Source organism: Poecilia mexicana, unplaced genomic scaffold (assembly GCF_051168715.1).
Source record: "Poecilia mexicana isolate PSO_F unplaced genomic scaffold, ASM5116871v1 scaffold_3, whole genome shotgun sequence".
NCBI lineage: Eukaryota > Metazoa > Chordata > Actinopteri > Cyprinodontiformes > Poeciliidae > Poecilia > Poecilia mexicana.
In genome coordinates, this window is record NW_028263372.1 from 19,692,115 (window position 1) to 19,715,382 (window position 23,268).

Sequence of the window (23,268 nt, forward strand, 5' to 3'; positions counted from 1 at the left end):
AGGATAAAAGGGAATAAGGAGCAGCCTTACCTCTGAGAGATGCCGTCTCAAGATTGGACATGGACAGCTTCTTTAGCCTCTTCTTCCCTCGTTTAGTGCAGTAAATGGAGTTGATCCTCTGGACCAGCTGTAAACAGAGACGAGAGGAAATTCTCTGTGAGGAACTTGGAGTTCAGTCTGTTTGTCTTTTGATCCTAAGTATAGAGGAAGCAGGCCTGTTCCTGGCCAAAAGTAACAGTCTAAAGCACATCGCCTATATTTCAAGCATTGCAGATTATTAATAAGAAATGCCTCAGGGAGGGCTCTTTAAAAAAGCACCCCAAGGGTTGATTTTCATGCAAAAATATCTGACTGGATCAAAGCCCGGTTGTCATTACACCTCTGTTCCAAACAGAGGAATTATAAATGATCCAGAACCGTCCAGACTCTGACTTGGTCCCGACAGAAACCTGATCAGGTTTGTGAGAGCCGGCGCTCTGAAAAGGCCCTTTGCAGCAACTTGTGTGGGATCTGGCTGTGTGTACCTTGGGGATCCTCCAGTGCCTGCGTGAAGGCAGGGAGTCACTGGTGCCACAGAGGCTGTCGTCCAGCAAGCCGCAGGGGGACGATGACATGCCCACCTGGGGGATGAGCAGCATTTCATCGTGGCTGTAGCGTTTGGACAACTGGGACATGCGGTGACTCTTCCTGTCGCTTGGACCGGGGAGGCGGAGAGACTGGCTGCTGGGTTTGGAAGGCAACTGGGCACAAAGAAGAGAACAGATGCAGTCCGAAGCATTTCACACAGATGAAGACTTACTGTTGACCTAATGGCTGCCCTATGCTATTATGAGAAATAACAGGAAATGATATGACCAAGAACACCAACTTCAGCTTCCACCTTTACTTCCTCTATAAGACGCAGGAAAAAAAAACAGAAAAGCTACAAAAATAAAATTTGTACTTTTCACATCACTAGATTCTAAATGATTATTAGACTTAAACATATTTTTAAAACGCTACAGAGTAATAACCAGCCTCTGTTAATCATGTGGTTCCTTCAGAAACAACCTCTTTCCATTGCCAATACTCAGTTACTCCTTGTTAGGATAAACTGTGGAAAAACTAATATTGTTCCATAATATCTACTGATTCTCCAAATTCATTAAAAACTGAAAGACACATATTTTTTTTTTCACTTTTCCAAACTGCACAGAAAGGCAATAAACACCTGAAAGTAATTTAATAATTCAGATAAATGAGCTTTTTCTGCTATTAACCTGCTCAGACTGGAATGTTAAATAGAGGAAGCATATATGTTTAACATTCCAATCTATTTAAATGGCTCGTTTATATATAAACAAGCCGCCGAAACATGGGTGTTTTCTACTATAAGCCACTGGTTACTTCCAGATGGACTAAGTCTTCCTCTTTTTGTGCTGGGTGTTACAACATATGAAGCATTTTTCTAAAGGAAAGGTGGTTATCTTTTCCGTTTCATTTCATTTGGGAAGATGAAACCCAATTTCCATTTGTTTGCATAAACAGCAATAATCTGATATCACCCTAATTACACATAAGCACATAAAGAGCACTTTTACAAAGCTTCTTTGATTATGTTCACAGATTTTTGGCAGCAAACTTAGAACAGATAACTAGGGATTTCTGAGGGAAAATAGGACTGGATTTCTTGGAAACAATTGTTACGGATAAACGTTTTTATCAACGTGTATTATGACATTCTTTGCCCGACAGGCAGCTAATTAACTGTTTGTTATTAATAGGACGGATGATGGGATTTGACCATTTGAATTTACAGTGAAAATAACATGGAATGCATCAAAAGCCCAAGCTGGAAAAATAAGGTGGCAAAGAAACATGAGTAGAGAGAGCTTTGTGTTTTTGATACAGATTGGATTAATATGAATTACTTAATATTAAATTTCCAAAACAGAGTTTTTGATTTCCTGTTCCTTCAGCTTATATTAGATCTATATATTAAATATTATTGTGTATTATAATATCACTATACATCAATAACATACAAGTCATCTACCAAATTATATATCCTTAACCCACTAGACGAGCTGCACAGATGAGATTACTCTTAATGTCCATGGATAAACAGAGTTCTTATAAAAGGTAATCATCAGCAGTTTTACACAAAATGACTGATTATAATCAGTCAGCAACATTTTCGTCTTCACCTCAACACCTGTATTACTCTTCTGCGCATGTAGCAAAGTCTGTAGATCTGCAGTAACAGATTGTGCCAGTGAATATGCCCATTATCAAGGTGACCCAATTAAAGATATTTCCGTTTGCCATGTGGCCTTGCTGAGCGCTGATGAGTTTCTCTGTTTGTCTTTCGTCACAAACCAGCCCAGGCTTGTCAGTGGCACTTCTGTTTACAGTGAAAGGCAAGATTAAAAATTCAGGACAGGTCTTCTCAGTTATACAATAGCAATTCACAACATCTGCCACAACACGTTTCATTCAGTCAAGAAAATTCAGTTGAGATCAGTCCGGTTCGTTTCAATAACGGTCGAATCAAATTCTAATAAAATTCATTCAAATTCAGCTGCAGAAATATGCATCTGAGAAAGCCCAGCTGATTCAATCTGCCATTAAGTTTGCAGCAATCCCTGATCGTCCTTACCAGCACATTGCAGTAGAGAGGAACGGATCCCTTTAAGAGGAAGAAACCTCCAGTAGAATTGGGTTTAGCACTAAATTATACACATTTTAAGTTGCACATATAAGCATACTGATACAATTTGCATTTATTTAAGCAATTTTATCTCTGTTGTGGAGGTTTTTCGTTTTTTTTTTTTTTTTTGTTTTTTTTTTAGTTTTGATTGTTTTGCTCACCCTCAAATATTGTTGAATTACATGTCCAGGAGATAATGCTGACAACCGAAGGGCTTACCTGAGGCGGGGAGTTAAGCTTCCTGTCCATAGCAGCCCAAGATCGGCTGTTCTCCGACAGACCAGACTTCCTACTCAAACTCCTCCGCTTCAGGTCAACATCCTCGTATGGATTTTCCTTCTCTGTGGAAACAAAAAACAAATTCAGCATCACCTTGTAACTCGTTGTGAAAAGAGGGTAGCGTTCGATCAAAGGCTGATTAGACTGAGGGGTCAGAGCGGGCAGCAAAGATGTCCACCGCATAATCGAGCCCTCCCCATGGACAGTCTGAAAAGAAGGTGAGTCATGGAAGGTAGGTCAAAGGTCATCCCCAGCTGATTCTGGTGAACTCCCTTTTTAAAATAGTTACTGTTGGCAGCAGGCCTTGCAGACCCCCATGGCCTCATTGAAACCCGTGGACATAATGCTGCTGGTGAGTCACAGTCCAGGCATGCAACATGTCTGCAGAGGAAGAGGAGGATCTACTCCTTAGAGATTTGAGCAATAAAAGTGTTCGGTTAAGACATATTTTAAAGAATAGTTGTACGTCTTTTACAGTCCGTGTAATGCATACTTCAGATGCACAAACTAAGCAATGTAGTTTATTCATCTATTTGTTAGTTTTATATAACTCCTTAACACGACGTTATAAAGCATTTCTTAATTACATAGTTTAAACAAACATATTCTACAAGTGACCACATCCTTTGTCCCACCCATATGGGACAAAGGATGTGGAGAGGTGAAGGAGGGAAAAAATAATGTTTCCCTCATATATTCTACATATATGAGGGAAATATTATTTTCAGGGTTCCTATGATATCTCTATATCAAAATTTTTCTCCAACTCATTATTAGAATCTATATTTGTTGTTTTTAATGACATTGGAGTATAAAACATTCATCCAAATAAGGATTATTATCTGTTATTTGGGGCACAAATCTTACATATAACATCACAAGACTGAGGCCAAAGATTTTGATATTTCAGACAAAAGGAAGACCTGGTTGTAAATTCAACAAAAAAGTAAGTTTGGAAAATAAAAAAATAAAAAACACTTATGATAAAATTGCAAGCTTTTCTTGGAAAACAACAATCCTCTGCACTAGAGTATAGTCTGAGAAAGAATCACTGAATTTTTAAATATAATACAGCACAATCCTAACTAAAGCAAAAACTGAATATTAATCCTTATTAATAAATCAACACTTATTTTCTCACTATTTATACTCATCAGGTTGGCAAGCAGACAATCCTATTATTTCATCAAAATCAAAAAAGGTTTTAAAAGGCAAGTCAAACTGTTTTTTGCAACTTGTATTATCTGAATTTATGTTTCAAAGTCTAAAGCTTTACCTGTGTTTTCATTTCTAATTTAATGCAAACAGAAATGTGTATTTAACTTAATTTGGCAGATGTCATTTTAGAAGTATTTCTGCGTGTTTATTTCTATCACTAAATTCTAAACAGGCACTAGTGTTGACCAAATAAGCTATGCTGTTGTGCTGTGATCTTAGCTGTGGATGAGACTAGCACAGATGTAGCTACTGTTCTATAGATGTTTCTCAGACAGTAAATTATGTTGGAAAAAAGGAAACGAAAGAGCAACCAGCAGCTTTCACTGATGTCACCTGGCAGAGGACCAACATTAATAAACGCGAACTTGTGTAAAGCTGCAGTTCGTTTCTATTCAGACGTGCTCTGAGAACGGCTGTTTTTTTTTTGTTTTTTTTTTTTGGCAGTGCCTGAAAAAAAAGGTTGTGAGAATGAGAAGAAACCACAGTGAAAAACAAAAGCAGAGCCAGATGGAGTAAAACTGCATGAAGGGAACTTTTATAGGAAAGACAATCAGCGCTATCTGTCAGTGGAGTTTGAAAAAAATAAGTATCTGTGTGGTAGCCATGGCCCAACTTCCTGAGCATATTGATGGAAAACCCAATGAACTCCAACAAAGAGGGAGTGTTTTTTTTTGTTTTTTGTTTTTTTTTTTCCAAACATCTGGGATTATAAAGACAGCCAGAGTTTCGTTCACTTATCTATTCTTAGGTTAATTATTGAGCCGGCGCTCATACACAGACAGTGTGAACTGCCAACGGCTCCTGGAAGCGTCATGTTGGGTCTCACAGTAAATTAGCTGAGTGCAGTAATCTTCTGTGCATCGTTAACACTGAGGAGGAGAAAAAGTGGGCTCAGTTCGGCCCCACGTTGTGCGGCTGCTCCATTAAACCGGAGCAATACTGTAATGAGAGCCTGCTGGGAAAATGACATGTCTGTATAGCTACTTATATGCAGCAGGGTACTAATCTACTCCTCTGATTACAAACATCTCTCTGACACGCTCCCAGATACGGTATTATGTAGGCAGCGGACACACCTCTGCTGCATGCTCTGATTGTGCATTTCTGTGTACACAATGGACTCTGTGGGCAAGGCGAGGCACAGAACGAACTATACCGACAACGCTGGTATCAGCTTTCACCATGAAGGACATAAAGAGGTGAGCTATGCTACAGTTGCTCTGTTGTAAAGGCAAAGTTGTGGGACTGAAAAACAAGTGCAAGTACACTGCAAACTTTTAGGAAAACGTGTGAAGAGGTTTCATAAGAGAATGTGCAAAATTGTAGTTATAGTGTCTTGCAAAAGCTTCCCCACCATCCTCAAACTTTTCCACATTTCGTCATGATATGACCAAAATTGTCACTAATTTATTAGATGGTCTTCAAATTTCTGTAATTAAAAATCTGAAACGTGCAGTGGACATTTATATTCAGCCCTCGAGTCAACCTTTCACCTTCAAGACTATGGCATGTGTCTCTAACAGCTTTCCACATCTAGAAATATAAATCTTTACTCCTTCTGTGTAAGACAGCTCCAATTCAGTCAGATTTGATAGAGAGCCTCTGTAACCAACAGTTTTAATGGTTTACCACAGAATCTCACGTAGACTTATCTCTAGACTAAACTTTAATCTAAATCATTAAATTGTAGATCTGCCGGTATGTGTAGTGTGAACCTCCACACCAGTCCCAGGTCTTCCTGTATTGTCCTGTGTTTAACTCTGATTAGCTTTCTTTTCCCTGAAGAATAGCATCTCCATAGAATCATACTTTTATCATTAATGGACTCCTCTACGCAAAGAACCTTCTTCTACATATTTGTTGTTCTTTCCACGTGACTTTAAAATATGACTTTAATGTTTCTATGGCATTCTTAAATGATAGATTTTCACACCAGAGTTCTGCAGCTCCTCTGTACAGCTTCCCTGATTAATGCTCTCCTTGCCCAATATGTCAGTTTAGGTGGAAAACCATGTGAGAGCTGTGTTTTATAATCTAACTCTGCTTCAAATTTCACAACTTTATTTTTGACATGTCTGCTGCGTTCAGTGGTTTTTATGATGTTGCTTTTTATGAATATTCTCTAACAAACCCCTGAGGCCTTCAAACAACCGAAGAAGCTGCATTTATGCTGACATTAAATTATTTGGTCTATTTACTAATAAGATAAGTCCTAAACACAGAGATTTCACAGGTTTTATTTTGGTGGTGGTACAATTCATTTTCCTTCCACTTCCCGATCATGTTCAACTTCCTGTTGGTCTACATTCTCAACAAAATACATCGAGACATGTTGAAAATAAAAATGAAATGGTTCAAAGGATGCGAGAATACGTTCGCAATGTACTTCAAATCTTGCTACAAAGAGTTGCAAAATTATAGGTTTGTCAATTCACGGTAAGGTTAAATCATCCCTGACGCAGTCTCCCACATTTGCTAACAAGCACAAGACCAGACATTTGTATCGAGTCACTGCTGTACAGATTCATGATTCATGACCCTTTAAGCAACACATCACTCACTACCACTCCATTCATCAACCACAAGGCACTTGAAAGATACAATCTGCCATTCGCTTGTAATAACACAATAGGCTGACACTCCATAGGTAAACATCTAACATCAAACACAGGTGAAATAACCACAAATGATAGGAAATGATGAAAGCAAGTCGAGCTGTTCTGGTGAAGTTCAGAGCATATCTGGGTCAACTGTGGGACTGAAGGGGTATGGAAAGGTTGCTATGGTTTGAACAGTTTCTAAGGTGGATTGACCAAAATCAACCCAATAAGCCCTAAAACACCACATATAAACTCAAGCTCATTTTCTCTACCCACTGAAACTCTTTCATAGCCTTGAGGGGGCGGAGTCTATCCCAGAAGTCGATAGGCGAGAGGTTGGGTACAAACCAGGCAGGTCGCCAGTTCATCACAAGACCGATACGGAGATACAAAACAGCACAGCCACACTTGCACCCAGCTGCTAATACAATCACGAATTAGGCAGAAAAGATGTTCTTTGGATTCCAGAAACAAATGGACCAAAAGGAAACTCTGCCGTTCATGTCGAGAACATGGAAGCTTCACATAGAAAGAACTTAGCCGAGTCTTTAGCCAGAGATCTTCTAAGTGTGAGACAACAGTACCGACTACTGCCGCTATCGTGCAGTAAAGGGTGAATTGTCTAGAGTTTGTTGCTTTGTCATCTTTGTCTAAAGCGGTGTTGTGCTTTCAGTTTTATTGTTGGCTTTCCTGGAATGTTATAATTTTCCAAATGCTATACTTCCCTCTATAATGTTGGGTTTACATGTTGGGTGAGCTCCCAAAATGATGCTTTGCTTAAACAATGCTTTCTTTTTCTTTTCTATAAATCCACTATTTCTTTGTTTTGTTTTTTGCTCATTTGTTTTGTTGCTTCTTTTTTTCTTTTCTTTTTTTTTTTCCATTTTCCTCTTGTCTCACTGTATTTTGTAGTTCAAGGCCACCACTGGGATCACTCTGTGGGACACAATTTTGGTCAAGCACAAAGACTGCCGAGAGAACGTCTCCAAACTGCAAAGTCTCACCCTCGCAGCGCTGGGTGAACAATGGGAGCTTTGTTAAGATTCACGAGAAAATCCGTTATGCCCTGACATTCACTCCGGCGCTGCACATCCTCAGTGAGGGAGGGAAAAAAAACAAAAAAACAAAGACACTTATGAGCAAGCAATGGACCGTGAAGTAATGATATGCTTGTATATAAAAAAGTCAGCCCTTATTTGGTAATCATTAAGCGTTATAGCATGAACAATATTTCAAGGAAGAGAGCTTTTTTTTTTTTTTTTTTTCTGCGTGTGAAACCCAAGCTACATCATGGGCCTGTGTGCTCACACTGACACACATTTTCGCTGCGTTGAAAATGCGCCGGGGGAGTCGGCAGCTGAACTGGGCAGAAGGCCTGGGGTCATTTGCTAGTGGAAAGGAATTTGGCTTTTCAACATGTCCGGTATTTCATACACACATCATCTCTCAGAACAAACTACTGCATTCTTCAAAGCCCTGCATGCACCCTAACTATCTGGTGTCTCGGTTACTGATTACAGCACCTTAATGAACAAAGTAGTTAGCGCGTGTGAGACAATATGATCATGTTTTTATTGGAATGCCGTAATAATTAGACGATAACTCTGCGCATCATCCATTAATCTTACTCTAAAGGCTGAGTGTTGACAGGCTGAACCTATAATGAGAGTTTTAAACCTGGAATGTCTACAACAGGAAGAGAAAGCAGCGGTTTGTCTCCCAGCCTTATTATATTAGGCCTCCTGCGTCAGACTGCAAATTTCACTAAACATCTAATTATTAAACTCATGCAGTCTGAGATTTTTTTTCTCAGAAAATATCAAAATTTTATTTTGCAGCTCAAGTTTTCCAAAGATAGATATTTTAAATGTAAAGTGTATGTTAGTAGCATTAGTTTGTAATAAGTAAAGAACTTAATTAGTCCACTAATTAACTTTACCATCCTGTGTGGGCTGTGTGTTAAAGTGGCAGCTGACTGTCTAAACAAACCTCAGTTTGGAGAAACAAGGTATAGTTCTAATTAAAGAAGGAAGCTAAAAGGGACTGATTGAAAAAGAAGATTTCTGCTTTCTTACTTTATCTTATTTTAAAAAGTGTTGCTGAGAAAAATATAATAAAAGCAGAGGGAACAGAATCAAAGCATATTCGCCAACAGATCATTTACAAAGCATAGGGTAACACAGTGCCCCTCCCTAACATGTTTCTGCACACTGCAAGGTAAAGTATAGATTTATGGCCTGAGCCCAATTCAAACCTGACCCGAAATTCAGGCTGGGTCCATTCAAATTCAAAATTATTTGCTTGATGGTCGAGTCCAATAGGGCTTCAGTGGTGCATTTAATAAGCCTAAACTTTATGAGACTGCACGATATGAAGTTTTACTAATCTACTTATTAAAGTCTAAATAGAGGGGTTGGCAGTGTACCCCGCAGAGGATAGAAAGAAATATCCTGCACTTAGAGGTCATTAGACTCTAACACAGCGAACTGCCCACTAAATGCAAATGCAGCTCCACCCTACTCCGCTCCTATCAATCACACATCCCGATGACTTGTACTTGGCACACCCTGTGGTGACAACAACCAACAAAACAGAGGTGAAAGACGTTAGACAAAAGCTAAAAATGGGCGAAGTTACACTACTTGCCCAAATTATGGTGAAAAAGCAAAAGCAGCAACATTTTAATTAAAATAACATGTTGGGTTGACTACGGGCTTGGACATATAATTAAAGTTCATTTGTCGAGCTGGATCAGGTTAGGACACAATTCCTACAGGTTCAGGTTGGGACGGGCTGGATATTTTAGGTCTGATCTAAACTCTCCTTTCACCTGCTGCTTCTTTTTCAAAGAAAACCACCACCCTTATTCAGGTAACACCTTTATAAAAGAACAGTTGACAAGACAAGAGCGGCATGACAGCTGACTGTACGCTACACAAAAATGGGTAGCACTCCAGCTAGCTGACCAGCTTAAATTAGTTGGTTAACAAGGACCGCACAAGTGGTCTTTTCCTGTGCAATACACTTGTATACATCAAAGCTGCAACTAAATGTATTCTGCATTTTTCAAAAATTGTCTTCCATCAATTTAACTGCATAGAATACATTTTCTTTCATCTCATACCATATCAGACTATTGCTGTAAGTGAACAAAACAATTGATTTGTGCTTACCTACTATGTCCTCATAGGCATTTTCCTCTAAAGTGCTTTTGGAACTGGGCCGACTCTTGGGGTCTGCAGTCAGCGCTCCGTTCTCTGTGGGGGAGGAAGGATATGAAGACGGCAGGCTGGCAGCATCCTCCGATTCACACAACTCTCTGAGCAGGAGTTAGAGAAGTAAAAACAAACAGAGACCCATAAGCAAAGCTACAAGTAAGAATGAGTCGCTGAGTGTCATAAAATGTCAAACGCAAATAAAAAAACAGAAGAGGAGGAATTCCATGCATCTGGAATATAAAAAACAGTCGAGGTGGGATTGTTTAACTCCTCCAACAGGTGGTTTCATCCCACAGGAACCTTAAAACTAATCACAAAAAAAAAGAAATGTGCTTCAATCATTAGGAAAGTTCCAGAAAAATAAACATGCAGGTAGCTTACTATCTCTGAGAACACATCACATGTCAAGACGCTGCAGACAATGACAACTGGGCTACATTTCAAGGGAGAATCTACTGAATCTTCACAACGGGCCATCGACAGCATGTGGTTTTAAGGCCCGTTCTGAAACGGCTGCAACCGCAGGAATGTTAAACAGAGTCCATGGGATGAACGTTTGAGGATTTCACATAGGAACGATCTGGTGAGGCAACACCCTCTCTCAAAAAAAGGTCTGACACATGAGAGTGAAATAAAAGGAAGGGCAGAGGTCAGCTGCAAGATCTAACTGCAGCTGGTAAGAGTGAGAAACCATGCACTTCTCTAAGAGAGAACATAGAAATCTGTTTTACAGAACATCAAAAAAAATCTGGAACCGGTCTGACATTTTAAATGTTGTGTAAACCAACACAAATCAGATATCTCCAGCATGAACAGTTTCCATGACATACACCAAGGAGCCAAAACCACTTAACAGGGAGACGGCAGGAAACAGACCTGAGCGATTAGACAGACATAAGAACATGAGACGTCCTCACCTGTCCGGGATTCTCACTGGCTTGCTCCCCTCATGCTTGGTGGTCCGTGTGGTGCTTGGTGCAGGAGTGGAGGGTAGGGGTGGGGGAGACTCTGAGGTTCTGTCCGGAGGTAATCCATTAGCTGACAAAACGTCCTTCTGGTCCCGTTTGGCATCATATTCAAAAGTGCGTTTAGGTTTAGGTAAGGGGTTCACTTGTGTGCCAACAGAGGTCTGTTGACTCTGCGGTTCCGGGCTCTCGGACCGGGTTGAGCTCACGCTAAACCTTTGTCTGAGCCTGGAAAGCTTATCAGAGACCAAAATAGTATCTGGTTCTGTGGCCACAGAGCAGATGCTGCTGCGCTTACTGGCGCATGTGCTGTCCAAGTCGTCACCTATCACAAAGGACTTCTGCCTTGCCTTGTCTGGAGCGTAGCAGTTACTGAGATATCGTGGAGGAGGAGGGCTGGGATTCTCCTTCAGTGCTTGTTCTATCTTTTGTATCCTGTTTAGGACCGCTGACGTCTCTTTACGAGCAGACAAGGTACGCACAAACCCTCCAGAAGACTCCGTCTTGCTTTTCCTTTTTTGGAAACGACCCAGGCCATCCTTGTCTGAAACTCCCTCGTCATCCTCCATCCCTGTATAGGAGCATTCAGAAAAAGCCGTGCTCATCCTGCGGACTCCCTTGAAATCAAAGGTTTTCTCGCTGCAAGGAGAAGAGAGCAGACTTGGGCAGCCCTCACTACCGCCAACAATCTCCCCTCCTCGCTTATCCAGACACAGGCTCATCCTAGGCAGAGACACCCTCCTGCACTCCCATTCTGAGATCTTTTTACGGATTGTGGTGGGGGGGATGCCTGCTCCCGAGTGGGTGAGGGAAAGGGTGCGTTTGTGGCCTTGATTTGAGGAAGATCCCAGAGAGATAGTGCTCCAGCTCAGAGGCCTACCATTGAGTTCTTCTCCTGCGGGGACTTCCCCTTGATTCTCCTTCTGTTCCTGAACCCCCTGGTCCTCCTGACAGGACTTGGTCTGTAACGGGGGCTTGTAGATCGAGAGTCTGTTGTCCAGGCAGCTGATGCTCTTCGATTTGGAGAGCCGGCCCTGGGGGTCAGTGTCACCTGTGAGAGAGACACCGCTGCACAGGCTAGCTGTCTTGCTGCTCCATCCAGCTCGAAGCAGGAACCTGCCGTCAGTCCTGACGTACTTCGCCTGTTTGGTCTCTCCGTCACTAAGAACAGGCTGCTGGTTCTGCCCTTGGCTGGCAGAAAGTGCTGGGAACGGCGATGTGGACTGGCTCCTAAAACAGGATAGAGTAAGAAAGCAATAGAAAGCAAACACCCATTTTTCTCACGACTGGCTATGACCAGTGAATGCTACTTCAAACACAGAATTAGAATAAGATTGGTTCAAAACTGAAAATTCCCGCGTCTTAAACAAGCAGTTCTTTGGCACATTTGTAGATTAAAACACAAGAAATTGACATGTTTTAGGTTACTATGCAATTTAATTTCTACGTGTGAATTGCTTGTGTTTCACATGTCACTGAAAAATACAACTTTCATGTGTGAAACAAGTTCAAGTAATGAGCAGATGGTTGAAACAAGTCAATATGTGGATGTGTCCAAATTTTCTTCAGGTGAAAAACAAAGGTAATCACTTTGGATCAAAGGATCAACAAACAAGAGTCGATGAACACCTTCAGTTATTACAGATAGAAATGCTTTGATTTATAAAATCATATGTCAAAATCCTTTGAATTACAAACAATATTTTTCTCTGACAGTCAATGTTTGGTACAGTTAATTTTTCATAAAAAGAAAGTTCACTCAAACGACTTGGTATGTGTTACAGTCCATGTTTTTCAAAATAAGGGTAGAACAGACTTTGATTTATTGAACAGGTGGTAAGTGTGCTGCATCTCCATGTAGCACACTTACAGATTTTAATCAACCAAAAGAGGCAACACATAGGGATTGCAAACGTGTCTATTGAACCCTTTAATACGAAGCTGACTGTGGAACAGATGGGACAACTTTTCCAGGATCAAAGCCGGCATGAAAACCTGAAGCCACAAACTCAGAAAAGCCAGAGGAAAGTATTCAGTCTTTGGCAGCATCAGAGTAAAACTAAAGGCCAAAGGAAACACACACTTCATTTAAATGACACTGTGGATTTTTCCAGGTAATTGAAAAATTTCTTGAAGAGATCCACAGCAGACCTCACACAGAAGGTATTAAGCGCAATGAAGATTTATGAAAGCCACCTTACCTGCAAAGTCTGACTGCGCCTCTCGGGTTCTCACAGCCTTTTCTAATCCCTGCAGCTACAGTAAGTGATTCTGGACTCTACCAATGTCTCACACAAGTTTTCCCATGCTGTACACCTCCTTTAGGAAGACATGTATCCACACAGTCACAGGACACTCCAACACTCCCAGAAAGCCTGTGATTATCTGGAAGCTGACTAACAGTTGTGAAAGTGAAGCACCGGGAGATCTGATGTCACCGTCTCGGTTAGAATAACGACTCTTGGGAGGAGGAAGCTGAAGGCTGCTGACTGTGATCCAACAGTGCAGGTTAGGACAGATCTGGCTTCACACCTATCTGCCCTTCCCGTATTTCACTCTCTCTGCTCCAGGCTGGAGAGAGACTCAACAGCAGCTCTGTGCCGGCAAGCTTGGAGCATGATGGATGAAACTTATCTTACATCCCTTCCAGGGAGCATGAGAATCATCATCTGCTGATTTCTACAGTCAGTTTTCACTTTGCAAAAGTAAACAATATATCGTCACACAATGCTCAGGTGTTTCTGCAATAGCTGTTATATTAACTGGACTTCTCCCAGTCCTTAATATATTAAATTAAGAACTTAAGGAAAAAGTCCTTAAGTTTGCCATTTTGTTTGGATTCTAAATAATCCACAATGCCAATAAAACAAGTTAACTTTTTCTGTTTGTAATTTCTATTTTAGATTTAGTGTATACTTTCGACCATAGCAGATTACCCATCTAAAACAAACGTATCATCATCTCTCAAGAAAAACTCTTTGCTTAAATAATTATTTTTCAGCTTTATGGTCTCCAGGAGTGGGAAAACAATAAATTCAACTGTTTCACTATATTTAACTCTTTTCTCTGTGGAGTCTGCAGGATCTCTGTTGTTGACGAATTCAGGCGCAAATCTCTTTGTTTTCCCACATACAAATTTTTATGGTTTACAGCAAGCTTTGTCGTCAAGTAAATAGTTTATTCAAAAAGCTTCAGCAATGTGCAGAGGTTTTAAATCATTCCTTTCTTTAGAATTTTCTTCAAATAAACCAGACTTTGTTCCAGTCCTCAACAATGGAGCCAGTGATCAGTTTTTCATTCTTTCTGAAGGTTTTTTTTGGGAGGAGGGCGGGGGGGGGCTTTGTCTGCTTAGTCACTCCCTTCTGGTACCATATTTGTAACTAAAAGCCTAAAAATCAATCTACAGCAGATGAACACTATGAAAGATATGTCCTGAAGAAATATAAAATATTCTAGCAGAGTCGAATCAGGAGCCAAAAGATGTCTTGGATACATGCATGACTTGCATGTATTCATGCAAGTCATGGGGTTTTGGGTTGATGTTAAGGGGTTAAGATATTTTTATATTTATTTGTTGATATCTGTTAAATGTATGTGTTAATTTGAAAACTGGAATGTATGTAGTAAAGTCTGATCTCTGCATCTACAGGGAAAAAAAATGCAAAAAGTAGCAAAAGTTCAAAGAAAATGTTTTAAACACCTTTCACTTACACCAAAGGAAAAAAATAACATTCATGGGCAATTTAAAAGATTGAAGAAATGTTTCTCTACTTTAAGGCAAATTTACAGATGGTTCACACCCTTTGGGCAGTACTCCTCATACGCTTGTTTCAACTGGAGCGCCCTCAATCTAAAATGCTGATTTGACAGAAGATCTAGAGATAGATTTACACCTGACTTCTTTTCAGATGTTGATTTATTCGGCCATACCATGGCTTTGCTTAGTAAGATTTACTTCCAGTGCTGTAAAATAAATGTGGGCTGCCACATGAAGACCTCACAATTAGAAACATTTACAAAGAAATGTGCTGATTTCTTTCCTTTTTCCATATTTTCTTAGGGGTTCCTAGTGAGGTGAATCAGCTTTTGCAGGAATAATAATCCCAGTTTTGTCAGCTTCAGCTGGGTCGGCCACACGTAAAGTTCTACCCAAAGAGCTGAACGTCAGTCACAGCCTGGCCCTTGGCTTTAACTCAGGCTTCCAGGGCATGCTAAACCACAAGCCACATCCCGTTGCTAACCAGAACAGGGAGCGCGGACTGCTCACAGAGCCAGCACTGCTACTGCTGGGGTTCACAATCCACCAGCTGCTTGTCACTTCTTCATTTGTTTACAACCCGGGATCCGACTCCTGTCTGAGGGCTTTGAAAAGTTCAATCAGAAAGGGAAATGTGTATTTCTTACACCTTATAGCAACTTGTTTAACATGTTTTAACATGCGGTTTGGCACCGCAAACATTTCTCCCCATTACTTTTTACAGTTATTCACCTTAAAACACACCTTCAGACTACCAACCTGCACTGGATACGTGCTTTAATTGGAGAGGATCACCGAGTCCGCAAAAAGCCGCAGCACAATTTTTGCCTTAAAAATATCCAGGGTTAATTTCATATTTTAGAGGAACACATTGTGAAGCATCCTCCAAGACAAGCAAGTGCTCTGCATCTGTCAAAACATCCAGCTGCAAGGAACGTCTCTGCCATGTTTCAAGCACATGAAATCGTATAATTATGTGTGTAATGTGAGCCCATAAGGACCTATAAGGCTCTACTGATATGTGTACATTTATCACATATCGTACATTGAAAACTATGTATGTACATAGAAAGATAGACTACTACTACTAAGTTCCTTACGGTCAAAGTCTACTGTAATTTGGTTAAGTACCTGCAGTAAACAACATCTACCACATATTAGAGTTATTTTGGGTTGAGCAAGAAGCAAAATCTTTGATAATTAATGGGAATTAATGTAGCTGAACTGGTATCACAACCACATTGAATTGAAATATGGTGTAACATATAAATTAAGTAAAATTATAGGTAAGAGTTGGTTATTTTTAAGATTTATTCATTGCAGGAATTTATCAAAAATACTTAGTTACAAGGACAAACTAACTGATAGGGAAAAGGTTTTGTCCATGGGTATAAAACAGTTTGCTTACTGGTAAGAAATGGAAATAAGCTGCAGGCGTATGGCGATGTGAGGATTAGAAACTGTAGGATTCTCATCCTGATCAGCAGCGCTCACAGTCCTTCATGCTTTGGATGTGACTCAGCTCCAGCACACCTGATTCAAATAATAACATTACCTCTTCAGATGCCTGTTTTAAATACCTTCTCATGTAAATCAGGTGTGTGGCAGAAGGGATCAACCTAAAACATGAAGGACATTGGGACTGAGGAAACAGCTGACAATGAGATCCTGAAATGTTGACAGAGAATTTATGATTAACATAAAATTACGCAACGCTCAGGTGTTTGCTGGTTTCTGTTTTTGTATTACATTTAGCCACCTATTGATTTTTAAAACTCACACTTTTATTTTCTCTTTTTTTTGCACACAATACACAAGATTGTAAGGATCAGAAAGGTAGTGGGAAAAGCCTAGAAATAAAATCAGCTCATACCTCTTCAGGTATGAGCTGGTTCTAGCAAAAGCATCCGAAAACTTTTGAAAAGCCAAAAAGAGATACTGATTAAAATCACTGTGATAGATAGCAATTACTATATTTTCTGCACTATAAGGCGCACCAGATTATAAGGCGCACCTTCAATGAATGGACTATTTTAAAACTTTTTTTCATATATAAGGCGCACCGCATTATAAGGCGCATAGAATGACCTGCAGACGACCTGATTATCAGATCGATAGGTAGGTAGATAGGTCAGTCAAACTTTATTAACAAACCAGCATTCTGACAACTATCCCAGCATGCACCGCGTGCTTCTTCTTCTATGGGCGAAAATGAAGTCGGCGGCTGTTTACCGTAGTTGCTAGACTTGTTGTGGCTCAATATTGGTCCATAAGGTGCACCAGATTATAAGGTGCACTGTCGGTTTTTGAGGAAATTGAAGGTTTTTGGGTGCACCTTATAGTCCGGAAAATACGGTAAGTTTAGTTTCTAGGAGGAGGATACAGAAATGATGCCCGGTACTGCAGGTTTATGTGTTTGCCTCATAAACAAAATGAAACAGACAAACACAGATATTACAGAAATCAGCATCCGTAAAATACTTAAAGTTTTCTGGGAAGCATTTACCACCACTGAATGAAACTGAGCAGCAATCCACTCGGCAGTGCTGTTAGCTCCAACAACAATCATTCTTGATCAAAATAACCCCCCTTCCCCCAAAAAAAAACCTGTTTTACTAATCTACTGGGTTGGTTTAAATGATTCACATGTTAATAACAATTGCCTTTAGAGCAGGACACTGTCAGCTTTCAACATGCTAACACAAGCTCAGCACTCACAGTTCAAACATGGATGGGCCCTTGTCCTCAAAACAGGATCACACTTGCAGATGGTTTGATTGACAATCTTTGGTTATTTTTCCCAGGAGTTCAACAATAAAAAAATAAATAAACCAAAGAAAATCCAGCACAAACCTGATACCTGATAGAAAGACCTGTTTGAAAATGAATGAGCTGGCAGACAGAGCGAGATGACTGGAAGTGCGGGTTGACTAACCCGAACAGTCCCAGATGTCACTGACCTGTCGGGGACGTCGCGCGCACATTTACCCCCTCCTGCTCGGGGCACAGCCTTCGAGTTCTTGTTGGCAGTCATGTTTGTCTGCAAACCCTCCACTCACCTGCAAGGCAAGAACATGAGGCGTTGGATTAGGGCATGTCAGCAAAATCAGACTCGCAAACTCCGTTCAGTTCGTTTTCATAGTTGTTGAAGTGTAAATTTAACATAGAGTCATAGCTAAAAAAAAATAAACGACATCTAATGGACTTTAATGCCTATTTCCATCAACAACAAAAAAAAACAGGTGATCGAGATTCCTCTGAACCACAGCCAGGACTCAGGACCAAACACAGAGTTTCAGCTGTCTGAACAGGTAAAGTCGTCATACCTCCCCACACCCAGCAGATTACTTAATATTTTTTCCAACAAACAAAGCTAAACTGACAATGAAACAGATTTTTAACAACATTTATCAACACTGGGACAAAATTGGTGGAAATAATAAGTGGTCAGTATTTTAAAACTGACCACTTTAACATTAACCATTAAACATGGTTAATGTTAACCATGCTTAATGGTTAACATTAACCATTAAACATTAAACATGGTTAATGTTTACTGAAACATTTATTAATTTGACTGTTTTTCAGTTTATGTATCAGCCACAACATTAAGCGGTCATCCTAACAGTGAAGTGAATATCCTAGCATTTACGCGGTTTTTGGTTTCACAATAAACTCAGAGAAACATCGCTAAAAGCTGTCCACACATGGCACTGACTGCAACCTGAACAGGACAATGCGTCCTCCAACACTGAAAGATGAAGCCTGAGTAAGAAACGAACAAACAGGTAAACTGAAAGGAAAGAAAACAGTGAAGATCTGTTCAACCAAATCATTGTAATCAGATTTTTGTCATTTGATGCACATAGAAAGAGAAAACAAACTGAATGTTTTACACTTTAGGGAAAGGCAAAAAGGTGAGGACGTGAGCATTTTTTCTATTCCATATCTCATCTTTTTAAGGGGAAACAATGTGATTTTTGAATCAGAGATTGATAGGTGATATACAAAACCCAGTTAATAAATAACCAGAAAATACTACTTGAATCTATATAAAAATAACAACATTTGAGGCACATAAACAAAACTCTATACAGCACAAGAAAAAGCAATAAGCAATAAATAAGTCTAAAATCCAGCCAATAATTACACAAACAGCAAGGAATAAAAACATTCATCTTAAATAGATTTTTTTCAACCTGTGACCAGTCAGGGTCACAGGTTGTACATATATATATCCCATCTGTAATACACAGATCGTTGGATAAAATGTCATTGACTCATTGATTCTCACTGTAAGAACTAAAACTGACAGATTTGTTCCACAGGTTAACATTTTATTGTGCTTAAAAAAAGACGCAAGAAGATAACTATTTATAACATCAGCGAAGCACATAAACCATCAGTGCAACGTTTGCTTAGGATGGCAGGTAAAACAAAGGAGGGCATAACTTTGTTAGTGTTTAGTCTTCTCTCATCAACTGTCAGTCAATCGTTTCCCTGCAGCCCAGCATCCTCTCGTTTCATACCAACTGAGGTCCTTAGAACAAATAAACCATAAACAATGTAAAGACGTGTTCCTTGCAGGAAACATTTCCTGGACCTTATCTCTCATCAGACCAAAAGTTACTTAAAGCCTCCCCTCAAACTAAAGGCCAATGCTCCTAAAAACACAATTTGGACCTTTTTACAAGTGGGCTCAAAGCAATTGTTCTGATGCAGAAGGGGGTCAAACGGAGACCTCCGGAGTTCAGAGGTGGAGGATAGGAGGCTGCTTGGCAGCAGGACTTGTTTACAGGAAGTTGTTGTATGAAGGAGCAAGCCAACCAGGGCCGAAGCTGATTCCTGAAGAGACAGATGAGGAGAGAGAATAAGCATTCCTGCTGTCAGCTATTTCCTGTGACTGTGGACTGAGCTGGAAGGGCACAACATGCATCATTTTTTCATTAGGACACAAAGACTGATATTGTTCTGTGCAGAACATAAACCTCCAGCTCTTCATCTTCTCCAGGAACCACAGCGACTCTGAACTGAGAGAATTTAAATAAAATGCAGCACCAGAATGGGGCAGAGATGGTGTGGATAAACAGAGAGAGAGATGTAGTTGGTGCTGTAGAATTTAACACAAAAAGCTTTTGTGTCAAATGTTTTTCTCTTTAAATATATATATATATATATATATATATATATATATATATATATATATATATATATATATATATATATATATATATATATATATATATATATATATATATATTACCAGTTAAGACAACATTAGTATTGTTGACCTTTATGCAGAGAATTATGGATGACATTTGATATAATCCTATAAAACATATGTCATGCTCAAAATCTAGCTTCTGTCTTGAAATAACGATACTAAAGAAGAGAACACAACTTTTTGAAACATAAAACTGTTAATCGGAGCCACTTTTTACTCATTGATTCATATGGATTCATTTGAAAGAAACTTATAAATTCACCCTTTTTCAGCTTTCCTCATCTGAAAAAGGCCCAACAAGAGAATTGGGTCACACGGACCCAAGATGGACCCTGCATTGTAAACACCAAGGCGTTAGCCAACTGACTTCCTGAGGGCTGATACCATCTTCCTACACAAAATCACCGGCTGTAAACAAGCACTACTGAGAAACCTCCCGAGTACCTTTAAAGTGCATTCAACCAGATTTAATAAGAGAAAGTTTCTCCTGAGATGTCTGAGCCAAAACTGATCAACGACTGCCTAAAGCTGCAGAGAAAGAAATTTATTGCTGAGTTCAGCATCCTACCCTCAAGCGTCTTTTTACTTAGCGTACGAACATATTATCTAGTTCATGTTGGTGCCAAGCCAAGTGCGCCATGTTGGTCTGTAAACTGCAGGTCTTTCTGAAAGAGGGACCTTCCTGTGTTGTTCTTCCTTTTCTTTCTTCTAAAGAAGACAACAGGTAGATTGTCCATGTTGGTATTACAACTATATGAGTAGCCGGACTTTCCTGAGACAGGACATGATGCAAAAAATAACTTAGCACGAAGTCATCTAACTGCTCTGTGCTTTTATTTAGGCATGGGCTGCTTTCCGGTCAAGATTTTTTTTAAATATTCCTGCCACTTTTCCTGCCAGAGGTTATGACAGAAAAAGTCTTAGGACGAGCAAATCTGTTCGGTTCTAGTCTAAGAGAATTTTACTTTGTCCCATTTGCTGAGTCGTATATCATGATGAGATGCCAGATTACTGTATCCTTTTTATTTGTTTAATCTTATCCAATTGATTACGTCATAAAGTAACCTGTAATTGGTTTGGTCAGACATTTTTCACCAATTTCCTCTCTGGTAGAGTAAAAACAGTCAAAACAACAAATCTGTGAAGCAGCTTATACCCTGACTGACAGAGCGTTTTACAGCTGCTCGCAGCTCTGATAACAGAAAATTACAAGCAACAAAAACTGACCCAGAAAGCAGGTAAAAGGTTTTTAAAATATGTGGTTTTGTGTGACTTTATCAAGATGATTTGAGTGTTCACTTCAGATCTGTATATTTTCTCCTATTTACCAAATGATTGGACTTTAACTACAAATGGGGGGTAACACTTTTGGCTTCTAACTTTGAACTGGCACAATTTCTGGTATGCAACTACAAAAATAATGCTCCGCCTTTACTAGCAACTTTGATTCTGACGGACTTATTCTATCAAGCACAACACAAAAGCATACAAATGTGCAGCAGGTTCTTTGATCCAGCAAGAAGATTTAAATCCCACAAAAAATGTATGAATTACAACAATTATAACAAACAGCATCTGTCCTTAACTTTAATCTGAATCAAACTGAATAGATGAAGTTTTTCATTCTAATGTATTTAGTGACAGGAGGGGGAAAAATGGGATTTTTCTAAGATTAAGCTGCTGATTACCGATCAGAGAAGATCAAGGTTTCTCCTGACTGATTCTCATCTTTAACCAATGACTGGAGCACCAAACAGAAATTTCCACTTTTTTGTTGTCATCTCATAGTTGTAGCATTAAGACAAAGTTTCCACAGACTTGCTTCTCTGTGGTTTAGTCCTTAAACACAAACATCTGGCCCTTAAAGAAAACCGGGAATCACTAAGTAAAATCCTGATTGTGAATCTCTACTTTGTACCTTTAAAAGGACACAAATGTGGCGTGTTAGGTCACATAGCGGGCAGGTTGGGTATATCATGTAGTCCACAAAGAAGCTGGTAGAAGCTGATATATTGTGACTGTCCATTAAAGCCACATCTTTCCTTTTTCCCTCACTGACTCCTCTGCCTGTCAGGCAGAGGTTTAATTTTTTTTAAATAGTTAGCAAAAACAAACACCTACTATTAAATTATTTAACTCTAAAAAAAAAATTGGTACTAAAAAAATAAAGAAATCAATAAAACAATGACAGTAGCTTTGTATGCGTGGAATAAGCAGACTCTTTGTGCTGGTTTGTCCTTGAGCAGCAGCAATGGTTAAAAAGTATGTGCTTTTTTTTTTTTTTTCTTATCAGTATGTGTGTCAGAGAGAGAGTGTTTGGTTAAATATCTTCTAAAGACAGTCCACATGTCCTTGGCCCTGTCACATTTGACAGATCCTCTGATAGGCGGTCCTCTTCGCCCGCCTCACTTAGGAATGCGCTAATATTTGCTCCATCAATCAGAGTGCGGCTGCACTTGTAATATTAAAGAATGTTTTCAGAAGGCGAGAGAGAGGGACGCAGACACATGAAGCTGATGCCAAGGGCTTTGCTGTCATTCAGAAAGCACACAGGTATGCACAAAATCAGTGTCTGCCTCACGATTGCCTGTTGACTCTGTATAACAAATTAAAGTCATCTTTACATTTTTTTGCAAAGTCTCATTAATGTTATTCATCAGAGTTTTCCAGTCAGGAGCATTTTGAACCCAAAACATCCAGCAGAAGTGGAAACAATAGCATCCTTATACTGAAGTTTTACTTTTTTCCCCTGTATTCTGCTTTTCTGGTTGACCTGCTCATTCATTTCTGCTGATCAGCAACCTGACTTCAAGGTTTTTCAAACCACCGCAAAGCTCACAGGCAGCCAAGAAGGCAACGGGGGAAAGGAAGAGTGAAAATCTCTGTAAATTCTCAACTCTCTCCAGACGCCAGAACTCACTGGCAGAGGAGAGCGCACACACTTATCCGCACCACTGCTTCAGTAACTGCAGAAAGACCAGTTGTGGTGCCAGTTATTAAAATAATCACTGGCTAAATTAAGCGTTATTAGCACACAAGTGGCATATTGAATTATTTTAATCATTCTTTTTTGAACAAAACTTCAGCCTTTTGGCGTTAAACAAAACACATGGCAGGCTAAATGCAAAGTGTGAAGGCACAATGTTTCCATCCGAAGTGAAAAAGACTGGTGGATTGCTGCTGATATATTCTCACAAATTGTGCCGACAGAGAGAAATTTCAGCAGCTGTTGCAACCGCAATTACACCACCTCATGGTCTGTCATGCTGCCACAAAGTAGCTCAGTTCATTTCCCCTTTTTTCAGGTTAATCACTGCA

At 39.7% G+C, this 23,268-nt stretch overlaps 1 protein-coding gene across 2 annotated transcripts in view; it reads right to left on the reverse strand.

Moving 5' to 3' along the window:
- The window catches only part of dennd2b (DENN domain containing 2B), a 57,677-nt gene that overhangs the window by 23,478 nt on the left and 10,931 nt on the right, over positions 1-23,268 (reverse strand). For both annotated transcript variants that reach the window (XM_015000005.2, XM_015000004.2), the window contains exons 2-7: positions 17,687-17,785; positions 10,922-12,199; positions 9,960-10,105; positions 2,909-3,030; positions 525-740; positions 31-127 (exon numbers count right to left, since the gene is read on the reverse strand). In XM_015000005.2, the coding sequence (XP_014855491.2) occupies positions 31-127; positions 525-740; positions 2,909-3,030; positions 9,960-10,105; positions 10,922-12,199; positions 17,687-17,760 (1,933 nt within the window). In that variant the 5' untranslated portion in view covers positions 17,761-17,785. The remainder of the gene's footprint in view (positions 1-30; positions 128-524; positions 741-2,908; positions 3,031-9,959; positions 10,106-10,921; positions 12,200-17,686; positions 17,786-23,268) is intronic.